This window comes from Taeniopygia guttata, chromosome 12, assembly GCF_048771995.1.
Source record: "Taeniopygia guttata chromosome 12, bTaeGut7.mat, whole genome shotgun sequence".
NCBI lineage: Eukaryota > Metazoa > Chordata > Aves > Passeriformes > Estrildidae > Taeniopygia > Taeniopygia guttata.
The window spans coordinates 12,095,699-12,113,091 of record NC_133037.1 but is presented as its reverse complement, the minus strand read 5'-3'; the positions used below and the strand labels follow the sequence as shown (position 1 = coordinate 12,113,091).

The 17,393-nt window shown below is 35.2% G+C and overlaps 1 protein-coding gene across 4 annotated transcripts in view; it reads right to left on the bottom strand.

Annotated features, from left to right (window-relative positions):
• DNAH12 (dynein axonemal heavy chain 12) overlaps positions 1-17,393 on the bottom strand; it is a 59,592-nt gene that overhangs the window by 25,157 nt on the left and 17,042 nt on the right. For all 4 annotated transcript variants that reach the window (XR_012058057.1, XM_030283356.4, XM_012572221.5 and 1 more), the window contains 23 exons: positions 17,060-17,254; positions 16,713-16,834; positions 16,308-16,590; positions 15,583-15,702; positions 15,037-15,193; positions 14,649-14,821; positions 13,181-13,333; positions 12,537-12,776; positions 11,830-12,075; positions 11,408-11,527; positions 10,606-10,715; positions 9,786-9,969; positions 8,874-9,014; positions 7,908-7,991; positions 7,636-7,824; positions 6,889-7,008; positions 5,933-6,121; positions 5,129-5,280; positions 4,286-4,424; positions 4,033-4,199; positions 2,699-2,954; positions 2,215-2,514; positions 1,316-1,494 (listed from right to left, as the gene is read on the bottom strand). Coding sequence is in view for 3 of the 4 variants with exons in the window: in XM_030283356.4 (XP_030139216.4) it covers positions 1,316-1,494; positions 2,215-2,514; positions 2,699-2,954; positions 4,033-4,199; positions 4,286-4,424; positions 5,129-5,280; positions 5,933-6,121; positions 6,889-7,008; positions 7,636-7,824; positions 7,908-7,991; positions 8,874-9,014; positions 9,786-9,969; positions 10,606-10,715; positions 11,408-11,527; positions 11,830-12,075; positions 12,537-12,776; positions 13,181-13,333; positions 14,649-14,821; positions 15,037-15,193; positions 15,583-15,702; positions 16,308-16,590; positions 16,713-16,834; positions 17,060-17,254 (4,019 nt within the window). In the remaining variant the exon portion in view is untranslated. The remainder of the gene's footprint in view (positions 1-1,315; positions 1,495-2,214; positions 2,515-2,698; positions 2,955-4,032; positions 4,200-4,285; positions 4,425-5,128; positions 5,281-5,932; positions 6,122-6,888; positions 7,009-7,635; positions 7,825-7,907; positions 7,992-8,873; positions 9,015-9,785; positions 9,970-10,605; positions 10,716-11,407; positions 11,528-11,829; positions 12,076-12,536; positions 12,777-13,180; positions 13,334-14,648; positions 14,822-15,036; positions 15,194-15,582; positions 15,703-16,307; positions 16,591-16,712; positions 16,835-17,059; positions 17,255-17,393) is intronic.

Sequence of the window (17,393 nt, the reverse complement as noted above, 5' to 3'; positions counted from 1 at the left end):
CAAATATCAGTATGTAGCTAAATTACTACAAATTGCTAGAAAGAACATGCAAATGTAAGAACAGGAGCACTATAAGGGTAAATGTGTTAATGGAAATGAAAAAATTAATTCTTTACTTCAAAATAACAGCAGTATTAGCAATTTTAACTTTCTTGAGGAACAGCAATTTCAGTATCTTTTTAAAGTAACCACTGGGGGAATATGGTTTATATCAACAAACATCTCCCTTTCCTCTACCTCTGACAGTGTTTTATAACTTATATGTAGAATTAACATTGGAACATCCTCAGGAAGCAGTATCTGCACATCACTGAGAGTCCTTGTCAAAACTCAGGCATGATTTATCTCAGAATATGAAGCAAGGCCTATAGGAGATCCCCTGCTTAAGCACAGGGCATAGGGTAGTTAAAGCAAGCTGAACAGCAATTAAAAGTAGTCTCAAAAAAATTTTCAAACATTTCAAAAAAGGTAAATTCTTGTTTATTTGTACTGGTAAGAAAAATAAAAGAAACAAATTCAGATGTTATCCATGAGATTAAACTCTGTTCAGTGAGGTCACTGGAATATTGCTTCTACACCCAGGAAATCAGAAGCTGCCAGCTCTTCAAACTGAGAGCTTAGCTGTACATACAGGCACTCAGAAATCCAGCTTGGCAAAATGACCTAGACTAAAATAAGCTGCTACTAGAACTGTTTGAAGTAACCCTCATCACCTCTATGAAGTACCTATGTGTCAAGTTACACTGGCAAGTATGAAGAGGTGGTAATCTCTAGCAACAGGAAGGAGGAAGGAGTTTGGTTTCCTACTCTCTCTCAGTTGTAGCTCTGCATGATCACAAGTTAAGGTAACAACAAGTGCCTGCAGGGTCTAAAATGTCACAGGATTAGCTGCAGCACCAGCTGGGTGTATGGCTGTGCTGCATAACAACAGAGCAAGCAGACAGCTATGATTGTGAACATCTCCCTCTTGAGATGCTTGTCCTTGGGGAATGAAGGTCCAGTGACATCCATCTTCATTGGTGACAGAGGCCTAGGAAAAGTGCAGCACCTACCTGATTCAGTGCACAATGTTTCTGTAACACGTAAGGAAAATATTCAAAGCCCCTAAGGAGAAAAGCTTCTCATTATTTACTTTCAGATAGAAAAAGGAGAAGCATTAAAAAAAATCTGTTTACTTCCATTCAAAAAGGTGTAACACCACAAACACTATAAAGGATGCATAAAGGGGAGGAGACATACCGAAAACCACGAAAAATTGAATATACTGAATTATCATCTACAGCTTAAAGCGCTTAATAAAACAGATCATAAACACCTGAAAACAACAAGGTTCATTCTTGTTTTCTGGGTTTGATTATATTCATCCAGACACTGCTCCACAACATCACTGAACTCCTCAATGCTTGGAACCTCAACATAAAGTCTTTCATCTCCTTCAAGTTCTGGATCCATATAGTCACCAAAACACAAACTTCTCATGTTTTCTTCTGTTACCTATGGCAAATATTCAACAAATTATGAAGTCAGGTTTAATATCTAATGAATATATTCCTCACTGTAATTTTAGAAAACAAAGGAGAATTTAGACAAATACCCCAGACACATGAATAAGCACTCCAAAATAATAAGCACTCCAAAATATTTTGACTCACAAACAACACCTCCCTTAAAATTATGCTTCCTGCATTGACCTATACACTTATTCTTAATTTGTTCTTGGAAAGCAATTGGCTCAAATAGCCACTAACAGTCTCATAAGTATGACCTTCAGATTACACCAAATTCATACAGATGTATATTATTGAACTGACAACTAAGACCACAAAGTTATTTCTTCTATACATTAAAGCAGCTACAAAGGACATTAAAAACAAACAAACAAACAAAAAGACAAGGCATAAAATATAACACAACTATACAGCATTTTGGATACTAAAATTTAATAACAATTACAGGATGCAGATGTACACATTTCTTTTAAGGGAAAGTAGCACAATTTAAATGTAATATTTTTTTTAAAAAATGCTCAGGTACAACAGTTAAACCCTCCCAAACAATTTTAATTTTTACATTTTTTTCTTTATGAAGACCTTTGCCCAAATTTAACTCAAACTTGCATGTGCATTTGAATCAAAATTTTGCTATGATTAACTCTTGTGTCCTAAATTTGCAATAAAAGCAACTATTTTGCAACAGGTTAAACATGATACTCACAGATGATTTTCCCTCCTTCAGGTGTGCAAAAACTTTATCAAATACTTCTTTGAAATGTTCTTTCACAATATCTTTCACTAGATTGAACAACCAGGCTCTGTCATCATCTTCCACCAGACGGTCATAGAAGACACGAAACACCTCGTGCACAAACAGCCGGATCATGACATGTTTGTTTTGAACTGCACTTTTCTTAATGAGCAAACAGCCATGGATAACCCGTGAAAAGTCACGCAGGTTGAAGGTATAATGAGATTTGGCTGGTGTGGGCAAAAGATTTTTGATGGCTTTCTTATACACCTTCAGATAACAACAACAGAGAACAACAAAATCAAAAAAGTAACACTGTATTATTATCATAATTCCTAAATGCCTTCTAAAATATTATTTCTCAAAAAAACCCTTTCACACTACATTATTATAGAGACAAAGAAACTTCAGTGAACAAATTGAAGGAAATCTCCAGTGAGGTATTTGCTCTTACCTCTAAAGTGGCAGTGACAATTTGATTTCCAATTGTGGAGAAGTCAGGAGGAAAGTCATTAATCCTCAGGTAAAGAGCTACTACGGTGGAGAAGATGCGGATCATTGTTTCATCGCTGAAAGAGTTGATGGTACAAATGTTGAAGTGCCGCAGGAACCGAGGGGTGACAGGATTCCTCCCACCCCCTGGAGGCCCCATAGCAGCCACTAACTGGATGTCAACAAGGGTGATTTTAGAGGTGTCCTTAAAATCATACCTTCAAAATAAAATTACATGTGACACTTAAATACATATTACATGTGACACTTAAATGCAAATATAACACATTTGGTACACCTTAGATGCATCTATATGACAGACCACACCCTGCATGCATAAAAAATGTATTTAAAAATATAAAAACATAGTAGGCATTATGCAATATTATGTAATATAATATATATTTTTATATATTTTATCTTTAAAAAAAAAAAACAACCCCTCCTCCCCAATAAACAAAAAAACCCCAAATAGTCCTTTAACCATGTGCCAGTTAATCTCAATATATCACTTTCTGACCTAAAGGAAAGACTCTTTGTTTAAATTGCATTCCACAAAACCTGATATAAAATTTTGAGTATTAAAACTATAACATGTCAAGATATGTTATCTCTATTCAAGAGCTACAAATATTTGAGCAGTGCCTGCTGCTCACAAGAGCAGCTGTATTTGATGAGTTGCCTGGAATCGCAGAATGACCCAGACTCAGGAAAACACCTATTCCAATTGTCCAATATAAGCAAAGCCAGAAACCTCAAAAGCAGGGAAGACTTTCAACTTATTTCATGCTTATTATCAGACCTGATTTCACTGTGAACTTTAAAAAAACATTTTGAGATCTTGTTAAAAAAAATAAATTATTGACTAATAGAAACGTGGATAATAGGGAAAACCAACATAAGTAATAAAATCAGACGTTTTCTATAACTGCATATATATAGATACATACAAAAAACTGCCAACTCAATCTAAGGAGAAAGAAAAAGAACAAGAAACTGCACTGGAAAAAAAAGTTAAAATAATCAAGGTGTAAATGAATAATTTTATTTAACACATACTATCTCTGCTGCTCAGCACTAGAACATTCTAAAACACTCAATAATGAATTTCCTGAGAAGTCCTTAGAGAGTAAAATACAAGTTTCAACTTTAAATAATGTATTTTTATATAAACCAAATTTACATTAACATTTACAAACCACTTCAAAAGGTTTGGAAAATAAAATTCAAGGGAACAAATAAGTGTAACAGTAAGTACATCAACAAAAAAATTTCAGCTGTATTTCAAATAATTACCAAAATCCATGGTCAACGAACTGTCTTAAAAGTTCTATAGGAGGCTGTGCCCCATACTTCTCCAAAGTTGGCATATTCATATCGTCTACAAAAATAATGCACTTTTTTCCCATTTGAGGGCCAAAAACTCCTTTGCGCCTCTTGTCCAGCCTGGCCATAATAATGTTCTGCAATGCAAACAGGATAACTCAGAACACAGATGACATATTCATGTCCAAATCTCCTTGAGACCAAAATTATCTGTTCTACTAACCTGAGTCTGATTGGCACTGGTTCGAGCTGAAAAATTAATGAAGAATGGGAAGTAGAGCTCCTTTTCCAAGTTGTTCATTAACTTGTCCTTGACATACACAGATTTCCCAGTTCCTGTTGGTCCCACTAGAAGCAGCAGTCTTCACAAAGACAGAAATAAAGCAAAGACTGCAGAAACCAAATGTAAACTAAAAGCACCTAGAAATCAAAGGTTTTACTAACTTGACCTTCTTCTTCTACCTCTAAAAATATTACTTGCCTAAAGAAGAAACTGAAGTGTTCTAAGGCATTCATTAAACCCTCTCATAATTTTAGTTTGCTTCCACCATCAAGAAAATAGGAGGAGAAACAAACATTTTTCATTTCCTCATTCTACTGGTGTTTGAGTATATGAACACACATGGGAAATTTTTTGTCATAGGTCTTTCATTAATTCAAACTTCATAAAGCTTTCAGCCTTGGAACCTGAGGCCAGTTTTTATTTAATTCTCTTATATGATCTGACCATGGCAAATGTAACAGATTTTGATATGTTTAATCAAGGAAAGAAATCCTAAAATATGTATTTAATTGCCAAAGTAGAAAGAGGGTGCAACAATTTTTGGGCTGTCCTAAGAGCATCATCAGATTGCAAATACTAAAGTTACACTGAAATAAGGTTGCACAAAAAACTAAAATCAGACTTGTAGGGAGATTTTTTTTGTTTGTAAAATGTAAATATCTGTTTTAAAAGACCAGATAAACTGAGGGTCTGATAAAAACAATGAACTCAAAGGAAAGAATAAGAGATATTTCTGCCTATGATCAAATTTCACTTCAGAAAATTTGTAGTGAAGCCACTTACTTTCCATGGGTAATGAACAGGTCTAGCAAATAGGTATAGCGAACTGTATCCATAGTTGGGACTATAATATCTTGAATCTTCACATTTTTATCACTGTAACTAATTTGTTCAATAAATTCATTCCAGTGAGCCCAACCTACTCTGCCTTTGAGCTAGGAAGAAACACAGATGTAGAACAGATTGTGGTATACATATGAAGGGTTTTGTCTACTACTTCATTTTTGAAAAATTAAAATAATGGATTTTATTAAATTAATGCATATTTTATGTTTCAAAACTTCACATATTTAGTTTGCTTTACCTCACTAATAAAGAATTAAGGTACATACCTAAACTTAGACTCCTTTGTTCAGTGAAAACAAAAAAAACCCACACATACAGAAAACCACAAGAAAGAACCAAAAGAAAGCAGTCCAATAGGCACTATAAACAAAAATTGTAAGACAATTTTTGTCTTACAAAAAGTATCTATGGGCTTAATATTTTGCTTTCCTTCTGAACAGTCTACATTAGTCCTTCTAAACAAAAGCAGATTTGAATCTGGCAGCTGAGCTTGGGTTACAGAAGAGATATGCAGTAGCAGTATTACAAACATAACTGAAATGTACATCATAGTATTTTATTAAAAAATTGGTCAGTACACTGGTATTTTAAAAATAAATGAAAAATCTACTGTGGGATTTAATTCAATGAACATGCTACACCATCCAACAGGCTTTGTACAGTTAAAATACCCACCCAGTTGCATTTTCCTCCTATTAGGACTGTAAGAATCTATTTAGTGGATGCAGAAGCCAATCCTACCTCATACACGTAGTCATAGACCAAGCCTTTCTCTTCTAAGGGACACTCCCAGGCTCCCAAATTCTCTGGCACAGGATTTGTTTCAGATTTCCCAGACAAAGTTTCCCTCAAGAAATTATCAAAAATTGTCCTGCTGTCACCATCACAAGTTCCACCAATGGACCAGGTTATGGCAAAAGCAAAACAACCCTGCAAAGGCAAAATATTATTAACTGTCTCATAAGTTGACACATTACATGAACCTTGTACAGTCTGATTAACAAACATAATTCTAAAAAATATTGTTAAGCAGAGAAACGTTAGCAATTGCTGACCTAAAGAGATTTAGAAATCTGACTGTAAACAGAGCACACAAATAATCTTACTCAAGGACAGAAAGAGAAAGACAGAGAATAAAAAATAAAGGTCACTGACTACAGCAGCATGTCACATGACAAAGCCTGAGAAGAGTTTTAATGACAAACCAGGATCTAGGAAGTCAGTAATTTAATTTTAAATAATTACTTTCACATTCTGTTTTCTTCAGTTTTTCATAAGAATAATCATATACGGCCATACAGAGGATCCAACTAATATAACTGTCACAAAACCCTCTTACATAGAAATTTTTGCTCAAACAAACAAGCCAGTCAGTGTTGCATGATTATTTATTTCCTTTAAGAGAAAGAAGACTCTTTGCTTTAGCTAACTTCTTGGTTACTTAAAATGCACATTTAATAAAAGCACTATCCTATTTAATTGGAAAAAGAGGAACATCTTTAATCATATTTGTCACTTTTAAGATTTCCATCTCATCTAGATACCTCCAGAGTATGGGGAGAGAGAGCAAGGAGGTAGTAGAATTGTTTCACATGTCTCTTATTCACAAATTAAAGTTATTTGGATTAGTAAAATTGTTATGAAAACCAGCATATAGAGAAACAAATACACATTTCCCTCCATGTTAAAAAACCAACCATAATCCAGGCACGGATGCTTTTGTTGGTGGGATCCTCTTGCACAGCTGGACAAATCAACATTTCAAAAATCCGTGTGAGAGCTACAACAACATTGATATCACTTGTGGGTACCAGTTCCTAAGAGATTCAAAAGGTTGGATGTCATACTTTACATACTTGTAGTTAATTTATCTTTTGGAGATAAAATACTAAAACAATTAGATCACTGGCTAATTCTGAACACACACTAGAAAGCAAGGTTTACACTGACTTTTACTGAAAAGATAATTTGGCCTCCTCAGTCACTGAAATACCAGGACTTTTAGCTTGTTAACCATGTTCATGGCTAGCATGTGAACACTGCAATTAAACATCCTAAAACAAAACAAAACCCACAGAAGTAACTACAGCAAAACATGAGCAAAATTCTGAGCACTGTCACACAGAGCTACACATTTCCTATAAAACCTAAAAAAGTACTTCCTTATGCAACGTGACATCTTTAAAGAAAAAAAATGTACAAATTTCTCTTGGGAAGAGTTTTTAATCAGTGTTTTACTTACCTTACTTTTTAAAATAAGAAGATGAAAACTATGATCAGGTTTCAAGCCTTAGCTGACATTCTCATTTTAACTCTTCACACTGGTCCCAAGAGCCACATATTCATTCTAACAGTGCTTGTCATAAGAGAACAGTCACCTGCTACCGAGGGTAACAGAATGGAAATGGCCACTAACTACTGCAGGAAAAAATGACAAAAAATACCTTGCACTGTCTCTGACGGACTCTTAATGCTGGTGGTACCAACCAATCAAAAAGTCCCTGCAGAAGATCTTGATGTTCCTCTGAATTCAGAGGTTCAGGCAGTTTACTCAGCCAAGAGGTAACAATTGGCCTCCAGCCCAGCTGAGAAGGTTCCAAATAAATCATGCCACAACGACTGACGGTAGCAGGCTAAGAAAAAACAGTAAACTCATTTTATTGTGCATTGAATAGACTGAATTTTGTTTTAGATTTTCATTAAATACAAAACTTACTGATGCCTGGGAAAGATCCATAGTTTCAAAAATGAGAGTCATCTGAGGGGACATTTGGATGACTTCCCCACTCATCAAACAAAGCTTGAAAAATAAAAAATAATATGCAAAATCAGAAAAAAACTTGGTATTAAATTACACTTCCAATCACAGGGGAGTTCTATATGAAAATTGGAAAAACCAAGTAAAATCAAAGGTAAGGTCAACTACATAAAACATTTAATCACTTCTAGCAATAGCTTCTTTTCAAGTTTTAGCTAAATTCTTCAATTAAACCACAGTACTCCATAGTAACCTACCAGCAGGCTCATTACAATCACTCTTGCATATGAAAAAAAGAAAGGACAAATGATATCTGCAGCTATTATTGCTAATTCTGAAGCATTCCAGCTGGAGACACACTACCCTCTTGTACTAAAGTAAGACTCCAGTTTGAGTATTTTGATACATTATCATATAGAACTTAAAAGTTCAAATATTCTGTCTAGTTTTTGTATTTGCTCTGGGATTCCTAGGGCCCATTTACAAAAGTGGTGCTATAATTTTGACTTCAGAAGCCATTATTTTGAAAATGCAACCCTTTGTGTCTTGAAATTGTCTTGAAATATAAGTGTTTAAGCTTGTGCAGTCTTAGAAATAATGGGGTTTGTCATACATAATTAATTGTAATTTCTGACATTTAAATGTCAATCATTTATGTTAGAACATTGCATTATGGCATTAAGGAAATATACTACATAAATCATGTCTTTCAGCAATTAATTGGTATTATGATTATGATTCCAACACAAACAAAAAAAAATACCCCACTCAAAAACCACAAAAAAAAAGCTCATGACTTGTAACCAGCAGCATCTTGCACTTGCTTTTCCCTAAAATCAGTTTGTATTTGTGGTTTTATATGTAGAAGAATATTTTCAAAATGTCCCATAATTTTCTTCAGGCTTTTTTTTCACTGACAGATACCTTTTTGTTGTCATCCAGAACCGTGTTCATGCTCTCTATCCACAGAGTATCGATGGGGCCATCGAAGATGACCCATTTGCGTTCGGGGCTCTCGGACAACGCGAATTCCCTGAAGGTCGTAGCCACAACCCCGTCTGTCCACTGACAGGGGTGGACGTGGCAATGGGGAGTGAGACAAAGAACACAGAGTTCAACATGAGCCACAGAAACCCTTCCCTTTGCAATCCATTATCCCTCAATTTTAACTGGTGCTGCAGAGAGCAGCACCTAACTTTGGAGTTTTACCAAGGGTCTTAAAACAACAGCAATTTTGAAAAAAAAAATTCCACTTGAAAAGATACTGTAAGAAAAAGGACCAGCAATTCAATTTACTGAAACTTAGAAATGCTTCTGCCCTGTCTTGCTGTTTCTCTCCAGAATCACCCTAATTCTCTCCAGAGTCACTATTTCACATTTACTGCTTCATATTGTTCCTCCTCCAAACCTAAGTTTCACACTTGGGAACCCATGAGTTCATAGGTTTTTCTAGAGAGTTTTTGCATTACTTTGATTATACAAGTTAAGAACTGATAGAAAAATGTAATATCAAAATATAGACAGAAAAACGTAATATCAATTATATTTGATATGATTTCCTAGCATGGATGCAATTATAAGAGGACAATGACCTTCAAAATGGTATTGTTTTGCGGTTTTTTTATTTAAACCTATATAACTGCATACACACAGCATACATACATACTGAATTTTTTACATCGTAATTAAAAACAGGCCAAAAAAGTATTAGTTAAAGTAAAATTTACAATTGTGTTCTCATCCATGTTTAAAATCATAAAATTATGAATTCAAGAGTTTACTGTACATAATGGAAACATAACATAGAGAAAACATTACTTTTTAAATATGCATTACCTCATGGGATATCAGATCAAACTGCCCAAAAAGTTGGCCCATAGTGATTGATTTTGGATTTACAGTTCTATAAATGACTTTTTCTTCTTCACCATAACCACGTGTTTTCATAAGAGACAGTGTATCTGCCAACACATGTAGAACTTTGGTCTTCCCAGAAAATGACTCCCCTACCAACATGAAGCTGTTAGATGGAAAAAAAAAATACTACTATTAATACATTTGTCTTACAATTTAGACTTTCACAGACCACATGAAGGCAAACAGTATCAAACATAAGCTTAAAGCTAATTTTCAACTAATTTTCAAAAAGTGAAGCAAGAAAATTTTCTTTGAATACAAAAAACATATTTTCCACAAACTTGGTTTATTTGCACATGCAAATATGATTGCACAATCTTACAAGAAGATTAATTAATGAGATGAATATTAACCATTATACAGCTCATGTCATTGTATATATTTCCTCCAGCTGATATTCTGTAATAAAAGTTAGGAATAAAATGGCACAGATCTGACAACTAATATTTTAATACAAATAAGCTTCTACAGGCCTAAGTTTTCATCATATTGGTATCAGCACCTAAAATCATTATGCATGTGCAAGTGCTTCTGATATCAGGAAGAGTACGATTCCTCAGACATACATCCACAAGAATTTTGGGACGTGCAAAAGCAGTATCAGGAATCAGCTGTTCCAAAGCTGATTGGAACAAAGAGGAATATTATGCCACCCTCAAAACCTTCTATAACTTCATATAAATAACTGCTACAGTGTAAGTCAGAATTACAAAAGATAGTGCAGTGATGAGAACCTTACCCATGTCTAACAATCATCATTTCATATGTCTGTATCATTTTCTGCATAAAAGTTTGTACAGGTTGGACATTATGTTGAGTGCAACATTCATTGGCACATTCTAGAAAATCCTAAAATCCAAACAAATCATAATATTATTCCTGCTACAATTTAAATTACAGTCCTGCATGACAATAGAAGAGTTTATGCTCATCAGAAAGGGTTTCAATTTAATTAATAACTGAAATAGTATTAGTCAGAATATAGCAAACTTCCTGGAGGAAAAAATTCCCACTTCTGTACTTCATGTGCTAGAACAGGATTTAACTAGAATTTTTTTCTTGAGGAGAAGGCATATCACCCCCAGGAAACCAGCAGTATGCTTCAGAATCATACACTTTCTTCAAGATGGTAGTATTTACTGAAAACTTAAGAGTTAACCAAATTTGGTTTTTCCAACATACTCATCCTTGCCAACCATTCTCCTACAAAGATTGTTTCAAGTGTTGCTAAAACTAAAATACAAGCACAAACCTTTATCTCACTTACTTATGTCCAACAATTACGAAAGAAATCAGAAAGCCTAAAACTTGGTAAATGTGCAGATCAGTTCCCAAACTGTAATTCACAACCCTTCTGAATGTCAGGGAACTCAGATGTGGATTATATTCAGCACAGATAAAAGAATTCCCTTTGCTACAAAGTTTCACTGCAAAAATTCAGCAATTTTGCTCACTGCATGAAGTGCACCTGATTACAAAGCAAATCACCACAGAACAATCAACCATGATCATCACCAAGGAAAAATTAGAAGAGTACTTACATTGTAGTCTGCCTCAGGAAGCTTGATTCCAGGAAATAAATCACTGGTTATACCCATGAACAGAGGTATATCATGCGACAAAAATTTGGGCTCATTCACATCTTTAATTGATCTAAGAAGCTAGAAGAAACAAATATGTATTTTGCTGTTCTTACTAAGAGACAGAGCATAAGGTATTCAACAATTAAAATAACCTAGTATGTAACAAAGATGAATTCATTAAATGGGGCCTTTGATAAGAAGCCCAACCATACAATCATCAGAACAGCCTGGGAAAATGCAGCATGCATTTTATTATCTTAATTTCACAAACTATAAAACATGGATCAGTGATGAGACAAGATATGCTGGAACTGCCTTCAGGACTCAGAACTGCATGTATATATGAAATTCCTTTAACAATTATTCCCACAGGAACTCACCAATATATCTTCATCTTCCGTGGGAAATTTTAACTTTAGATTCCCTGCAGCGACCAGCACAGCTTTGACTGCCCGCATGCCATAGTCGTAGTGATACTGAGAGGAAAGCTGCTCTGAACAAAGCCTGTAGGTCATGACTATCTTTACTGAGAGTGACTTAGCATTCAAAAATCCATATGAATAGAGGGAAATTTCTGCTATCAGAGCATAGTTTGGAACCATCATGGCTACCGTTCGGAAAAGAACCTGTAATACATACCCAAAGAAATACCTTCAAATAATTAATTTAGGAATGGAAAGCAATTCAGAATTTTTACAGTATTCATCCCATCATAAAACAGTATTATCAATATTTGCAGCTTAAGACTCCCTAGGAAGTTAACCTAACTGAGCTACCACCAATATCTATTTTAACATATAATGCAGTACATTGAGAAAAGACACTGTGCCCCCCAGCTCTTTTCTCTCAGCACTGTCTCAAGAATGCAATTTCCTCCTTGAACAGGTATATCTAGCAGAAAGGAAGGAAAATGTGGTCCATGGCAGGTGAGAGAATGCACTTTCTTTCTTTCAGCAATCTGCAGTTGGTGTGCTCCTCATGCTGCACTATCACTGCTTTCAGTTAGCAAAGCCTCCTCATGGAAACAGCTCACCTGGACAAAACAATCATCACAAAGGTCACACATGGATCTATCGTATTATTTTACCTTCAGATTATCTGGAAGTTCCGAACGTCCTGCATAACCTGGATTCATAGTAATTGCTATAAAACAGTTGGGGTTAAGCTTCAGCTCAGTTCCTTCAAAATTAAATGTTTCTAGCTTCATTTGTATGGCTCTTTGGATGCAAAGGATCTGCTGTGCCACTACAGACAGCACTTCCAGTTCAATGCGATTGAATTCATCAAAACATGCCCAGGCACCTGATGAAGCCAAACCTTTGAAAAACTGCAAATTAAGAAAGAAACCAATAATATTGCTAACAGAAAAGATTCAAAAGAAACTAAGAATATGATGTTAGACGTTTAATTAGATTTAAAAAATACAATTACAATAATAATGCTTAAACCTGTTTAGATCATAGATCAGTAATGTACTGAAGAACAAAGTTTTTGACTCTAAAGCAAGCTAAATCGGAAGATACCAATTCCACAAACTCTTGTTTGTTTCATGTTTTAATTAGCAACCCAATAGGTTTTCCTAAAGCACAGAAAATTAAACATGGAGAGAACAGCATATAGCATCCAAGGGCAGCAGACCACAGGTGTCACATTTATTTGTATCTGCAAAACGGGGACCTTAACATTTTCATGCTAAAAATAAAATACAACATATATTTATTTTCTCTTTACCTTTCCCATTGCCAGGTAATCAAGGCCATCGGAGCAGTTAAAGACAACACACTGAACAGCGAGAGCTTTAGCCAAATCTTTGGTGGTCTCCGTTTTACCTGTTCCTGCTGGACCCTCTGGGGCACCACCAAGGTTTAAATAAAAGGCTCCAATCTAAAGCACAGAAATAGTTTATGGAAATTATTTGTACTTCATTTGTATGAAATTCTTTGGAATGAAAATGGTAAAATTAAATTGCGCTTGATAGTTTCATACACTTATTTTATCTAACATAAAAAGTATAGTTTTCCTAATTGAAAAAAAACTGAAATGTACTTACAGCTGGGAAAAATAGGCAAGAGAATTTAATTTTGACCCTAACAGTGGGTTTAGTTTTATTATCATCATGACTATGATTGGTTACTCAAACTTTATTATATCCAATCTTTCAGCTCTTGTTTAGATACACCTTCCAAGTTAAATTTGTTGCAGTTGTTTGTTGCTACTCTTTTCTCTCCATCTGTTCTTTAATATATTCTTTTCCTCTTTTCTTTTTCTTTCCCACACCATCCCCCTTTGATGTATATGTGCTTCCATTGACCATTCCATACTCTCTCCTATATTCCATTGAAGTAGGAGGAAATCTGACAGAAAACAAAAAAGTTGCAGACTTTAAACAAGTAGTACAATCCACAGCTACAGGGCCACATCTGTATTGACTGACAAGTTCTGGGAATACTTTATTAAGACCTTGGTGGGCAAAGGACAAGACTTCTATTTGCCAGAATGCCATGCTTCCCTCTGCTGTGCTCTGATTGAAGGCTTGTGAGCCTAAAACCAAAACAGACTAACAACAGCATCATACCCTTACACCAATGTACCTTGATTTTTGACAAATAGATACCAAGCATCAGCTACGGCAACACCATGGATGCCTAGTAAAACTTGAAATCATACTCCAGCAAAGAGACTGCAGTAACCGATAATGAGAAAAGCTGTATCTGAGATGACTTTGGTAACTTTCAATTGTCAGGTTAGCTGAGGATAAGCCAGTACAATAATAAACACCTCTGCCAAGAGCAGGAATACTAAAAAGTTGCCAAACTTGTACTAGTCTTAGGAACAGTGTGACCATAAGTGAATCCTTCTCCATTTAATTTAGCAGCCACAGAACATCAGAAAAGCACTTTGCATTCTCATAATCTTTACAGTAATCAAACATTGTCATTTTTTCCTGTGTGTTTTAAAAAAGCACAACCACAACAGAAGAACACACTAATGTTTCAGGCAGGTTGGTGGGCTATCCAGATTTGTTGTTATGAGCGATTTTCATGTTTAATATTCTGTAAAAATTACAAACCTCATTCTAGCAGAAATAGCAGAGTCTGACAATAACCCTAAGCCCTAAAAGGACGGCTGCAGTGAACAGTATAAGCAATACTAGAGCACAGTAAATACAATTTGCAGTATCCCAGGAGGAAGCTCATACCAGGGTGCGGTAACACCTGTCTGTGAGAGGAGTGATCACCAGGCGTGGGGAGTTTCCAAGGTATTCGTAGGCATATTTCACATTGCAGTTAATGATGCACACACGAACGTTCTCATTCTGCCAATAGTAGCGCAGCTGTGCAAGCCACTGAAAATCTGTTTCACTCTGTACACCTGACAAACAGAGTTGACAGTGATCATAAAAGATGTTGTAGATAGCTGGATTTTCTATTACGGTTAAATTTAAAACAGTTTTGAAATTATTAATGTTAATGCTTGTAGCCAAATGCTCTCAAACTCATCTTAGTACTGTACTGTTTTAGGCAGTAAAATCTGATTGGTTAACGATTTTTCATTAATTATGTGTTAAGAAAAATGCCTTCAAATACCGCTTCCAATCATTTCCTTGATGACATCTCTAGCATGGACATCAAGAGTAACCAAGGCACCCAGTGTAATTCTTGTTTGCTTTGACAGTTTTCCTCTCACCAGCTCTACAATATCATTAAGTTGAAGTTGAAGTGTATCATAATAATCCTTTAAGCCCTAGAAGACAAAAGGTAAGTTTGAAACTGGTTATATCTCAGTTTCAAGTGTTCCAGACTTTTTCATGTTGACTAGATATCTTAACAGAGGTTACTTATTAAGCTACTGTTTTATATTGTCATGGTTTTGCATCAGCTTCTCTCTTATCCACAGTTATGCATTTATGTTGCAAAGCTACATTTTAAACTATGATTGCTCTATATAAGAATATTAAAGTAATTGAATTAAAGGTATAAATCACTGTACATAAATTCATGTATGTCAAACACATATGCTCATAATTTTTCAAATTTTATTTTAATTGTAAAAAACTGTTTGATTAAGCAATATACATCAGCTGAAATGAAACGCTAAGAAAGATTTTTTTTAAATTATGCACTACACAGTACCTGGGGTCCTTTGTGAAGAACTTCATGTACCTCACTTGTCCAGTACATTTGAGACACACACAACACTACTTGGCCAGGCCACTCCAGAACCCAGCGCTTTCTCTCAGTCTCTAGATAAGCCTGAAAGAGTTACATACATCCTACAAACACAGTGTCTGGGAATATATATCACAATGCAATTCAGAAGCTTATAATGTAATCCTATTAATATTCCCTGCTGAAGAATACTATTTTCCTATTTGCAAGGTCCAAATGGAGCTTTAAATGCTCTTTCCCCTTAGGTTCACAATTTTTACCCAATAATTTTAAATATTCTTAGAATTATCTTTCCATATTACAGAAATATTCACAACTTGTTAATTCATATAAATAAATATTTTCTGTCTAATGATTTTCTTTTAGGAGGAAGCAAGCATATTACATGTGTTCTATTTCTAATTCATAAGAAACCTGAACTATTACATCGGATTATATATCCTGTAAAATTGTACTGCTGTGAAACTTTTAGAAGAATTTATATCCAGTGTTACAGGAAAACTACTTGTGTCTTATTCAAACTAAACTCTAACATGTATCACTGGCCTATTAAATACATGTCATGTTAACTTGGTCCTGGCCACATAACTTCATCAATTCCTGTGTTGAGGAAGAATTTTGGAAAGCCAAGAAACAGCCACAGAACAAAGATAGGTGCTACAGTTCTTAAATTATCACAAAATTCATACCATTCTTGATCTGGCTATCACATCTCGTACAGTCTTCAGCATAATATCTTCTACTTGAATTAACCATTTCTCCACTGCACCTCGAGCTTCAGAAGTAGAAATGTTTGAAACCAGTTGCACACGCTCGCCTTCAGAACTACACATTCCTTTAATATCCAAATTGCGAAGGAAGTCCAGCTTAGCAATGCCTTCAAAACACTTCTTCAAGTGAGGCTGAACTCTAAGAGGATCCTTAGTCTCTGATAGTATCTCCAACATTTCATCATTAGATAAGAAAAAGAAGCTAAAAAATTAGGAAAAAAAAATACAACTGCATGATCAAGCTATTTTTAACACTGATCTTATTCACAACAAAAAATCCCCATTCAGAATCTGTGGGTTTTAAATAACCAAAGATCATCATACCGGGGAAAGAAGAGACGTTTTTTTTCAAGGTAAGCATTAAGCCCTTTCATGATCTTGTCAAGAAGTTCATTACAGGTCTGAAGCTTCTCTGTTAATCCTGGCAAGGAAGTAGCAGCAAGAACCTGCAATAAAAGATATGTCCAAACTGTCAGTTATAAATGAAGTATTTCAAACAGTAGAAATTAATCAAATAAGGAACAATGTAACTTTGTTTCTAGAAAGCCTAGGGAACTGAAATCGTAGTTCACTGTATAGATTCTGAAAACAAAGCATCCTGTCCCTGCACCCCCCAAAAAAAAAGGCAAGAGAAGCTACTGCTTCCTGTCAGTAAAGGATATTTCCCTTACCTTTGGGTCTTCAGCACAAAACTGCATAATCTCTCTCCACAGTCTATCCACAGTCTGAAACTGCCGTCCCTCTTCTGGCATCTGTTGCATAATATCCTCAGAAGAAAAGATGGGTTCCAAGTACAGCCACTGCGCCTGCACTTTCAGCCAGTCATCAATATTCTCCTGAATTTGAATCAAGCGGCTTTCCCATTCCTTAATAAATGTTTAAAGAATGTTTACTTGACATTTCCAAGCAAAAAAAGTTAGAGACAACAAATTCAGGAAAGGTAGACATTGTGGTATTCCAGCTCCCAAAGAGAAAAAAAAAATGTCTACCAATAAACAAAATGAA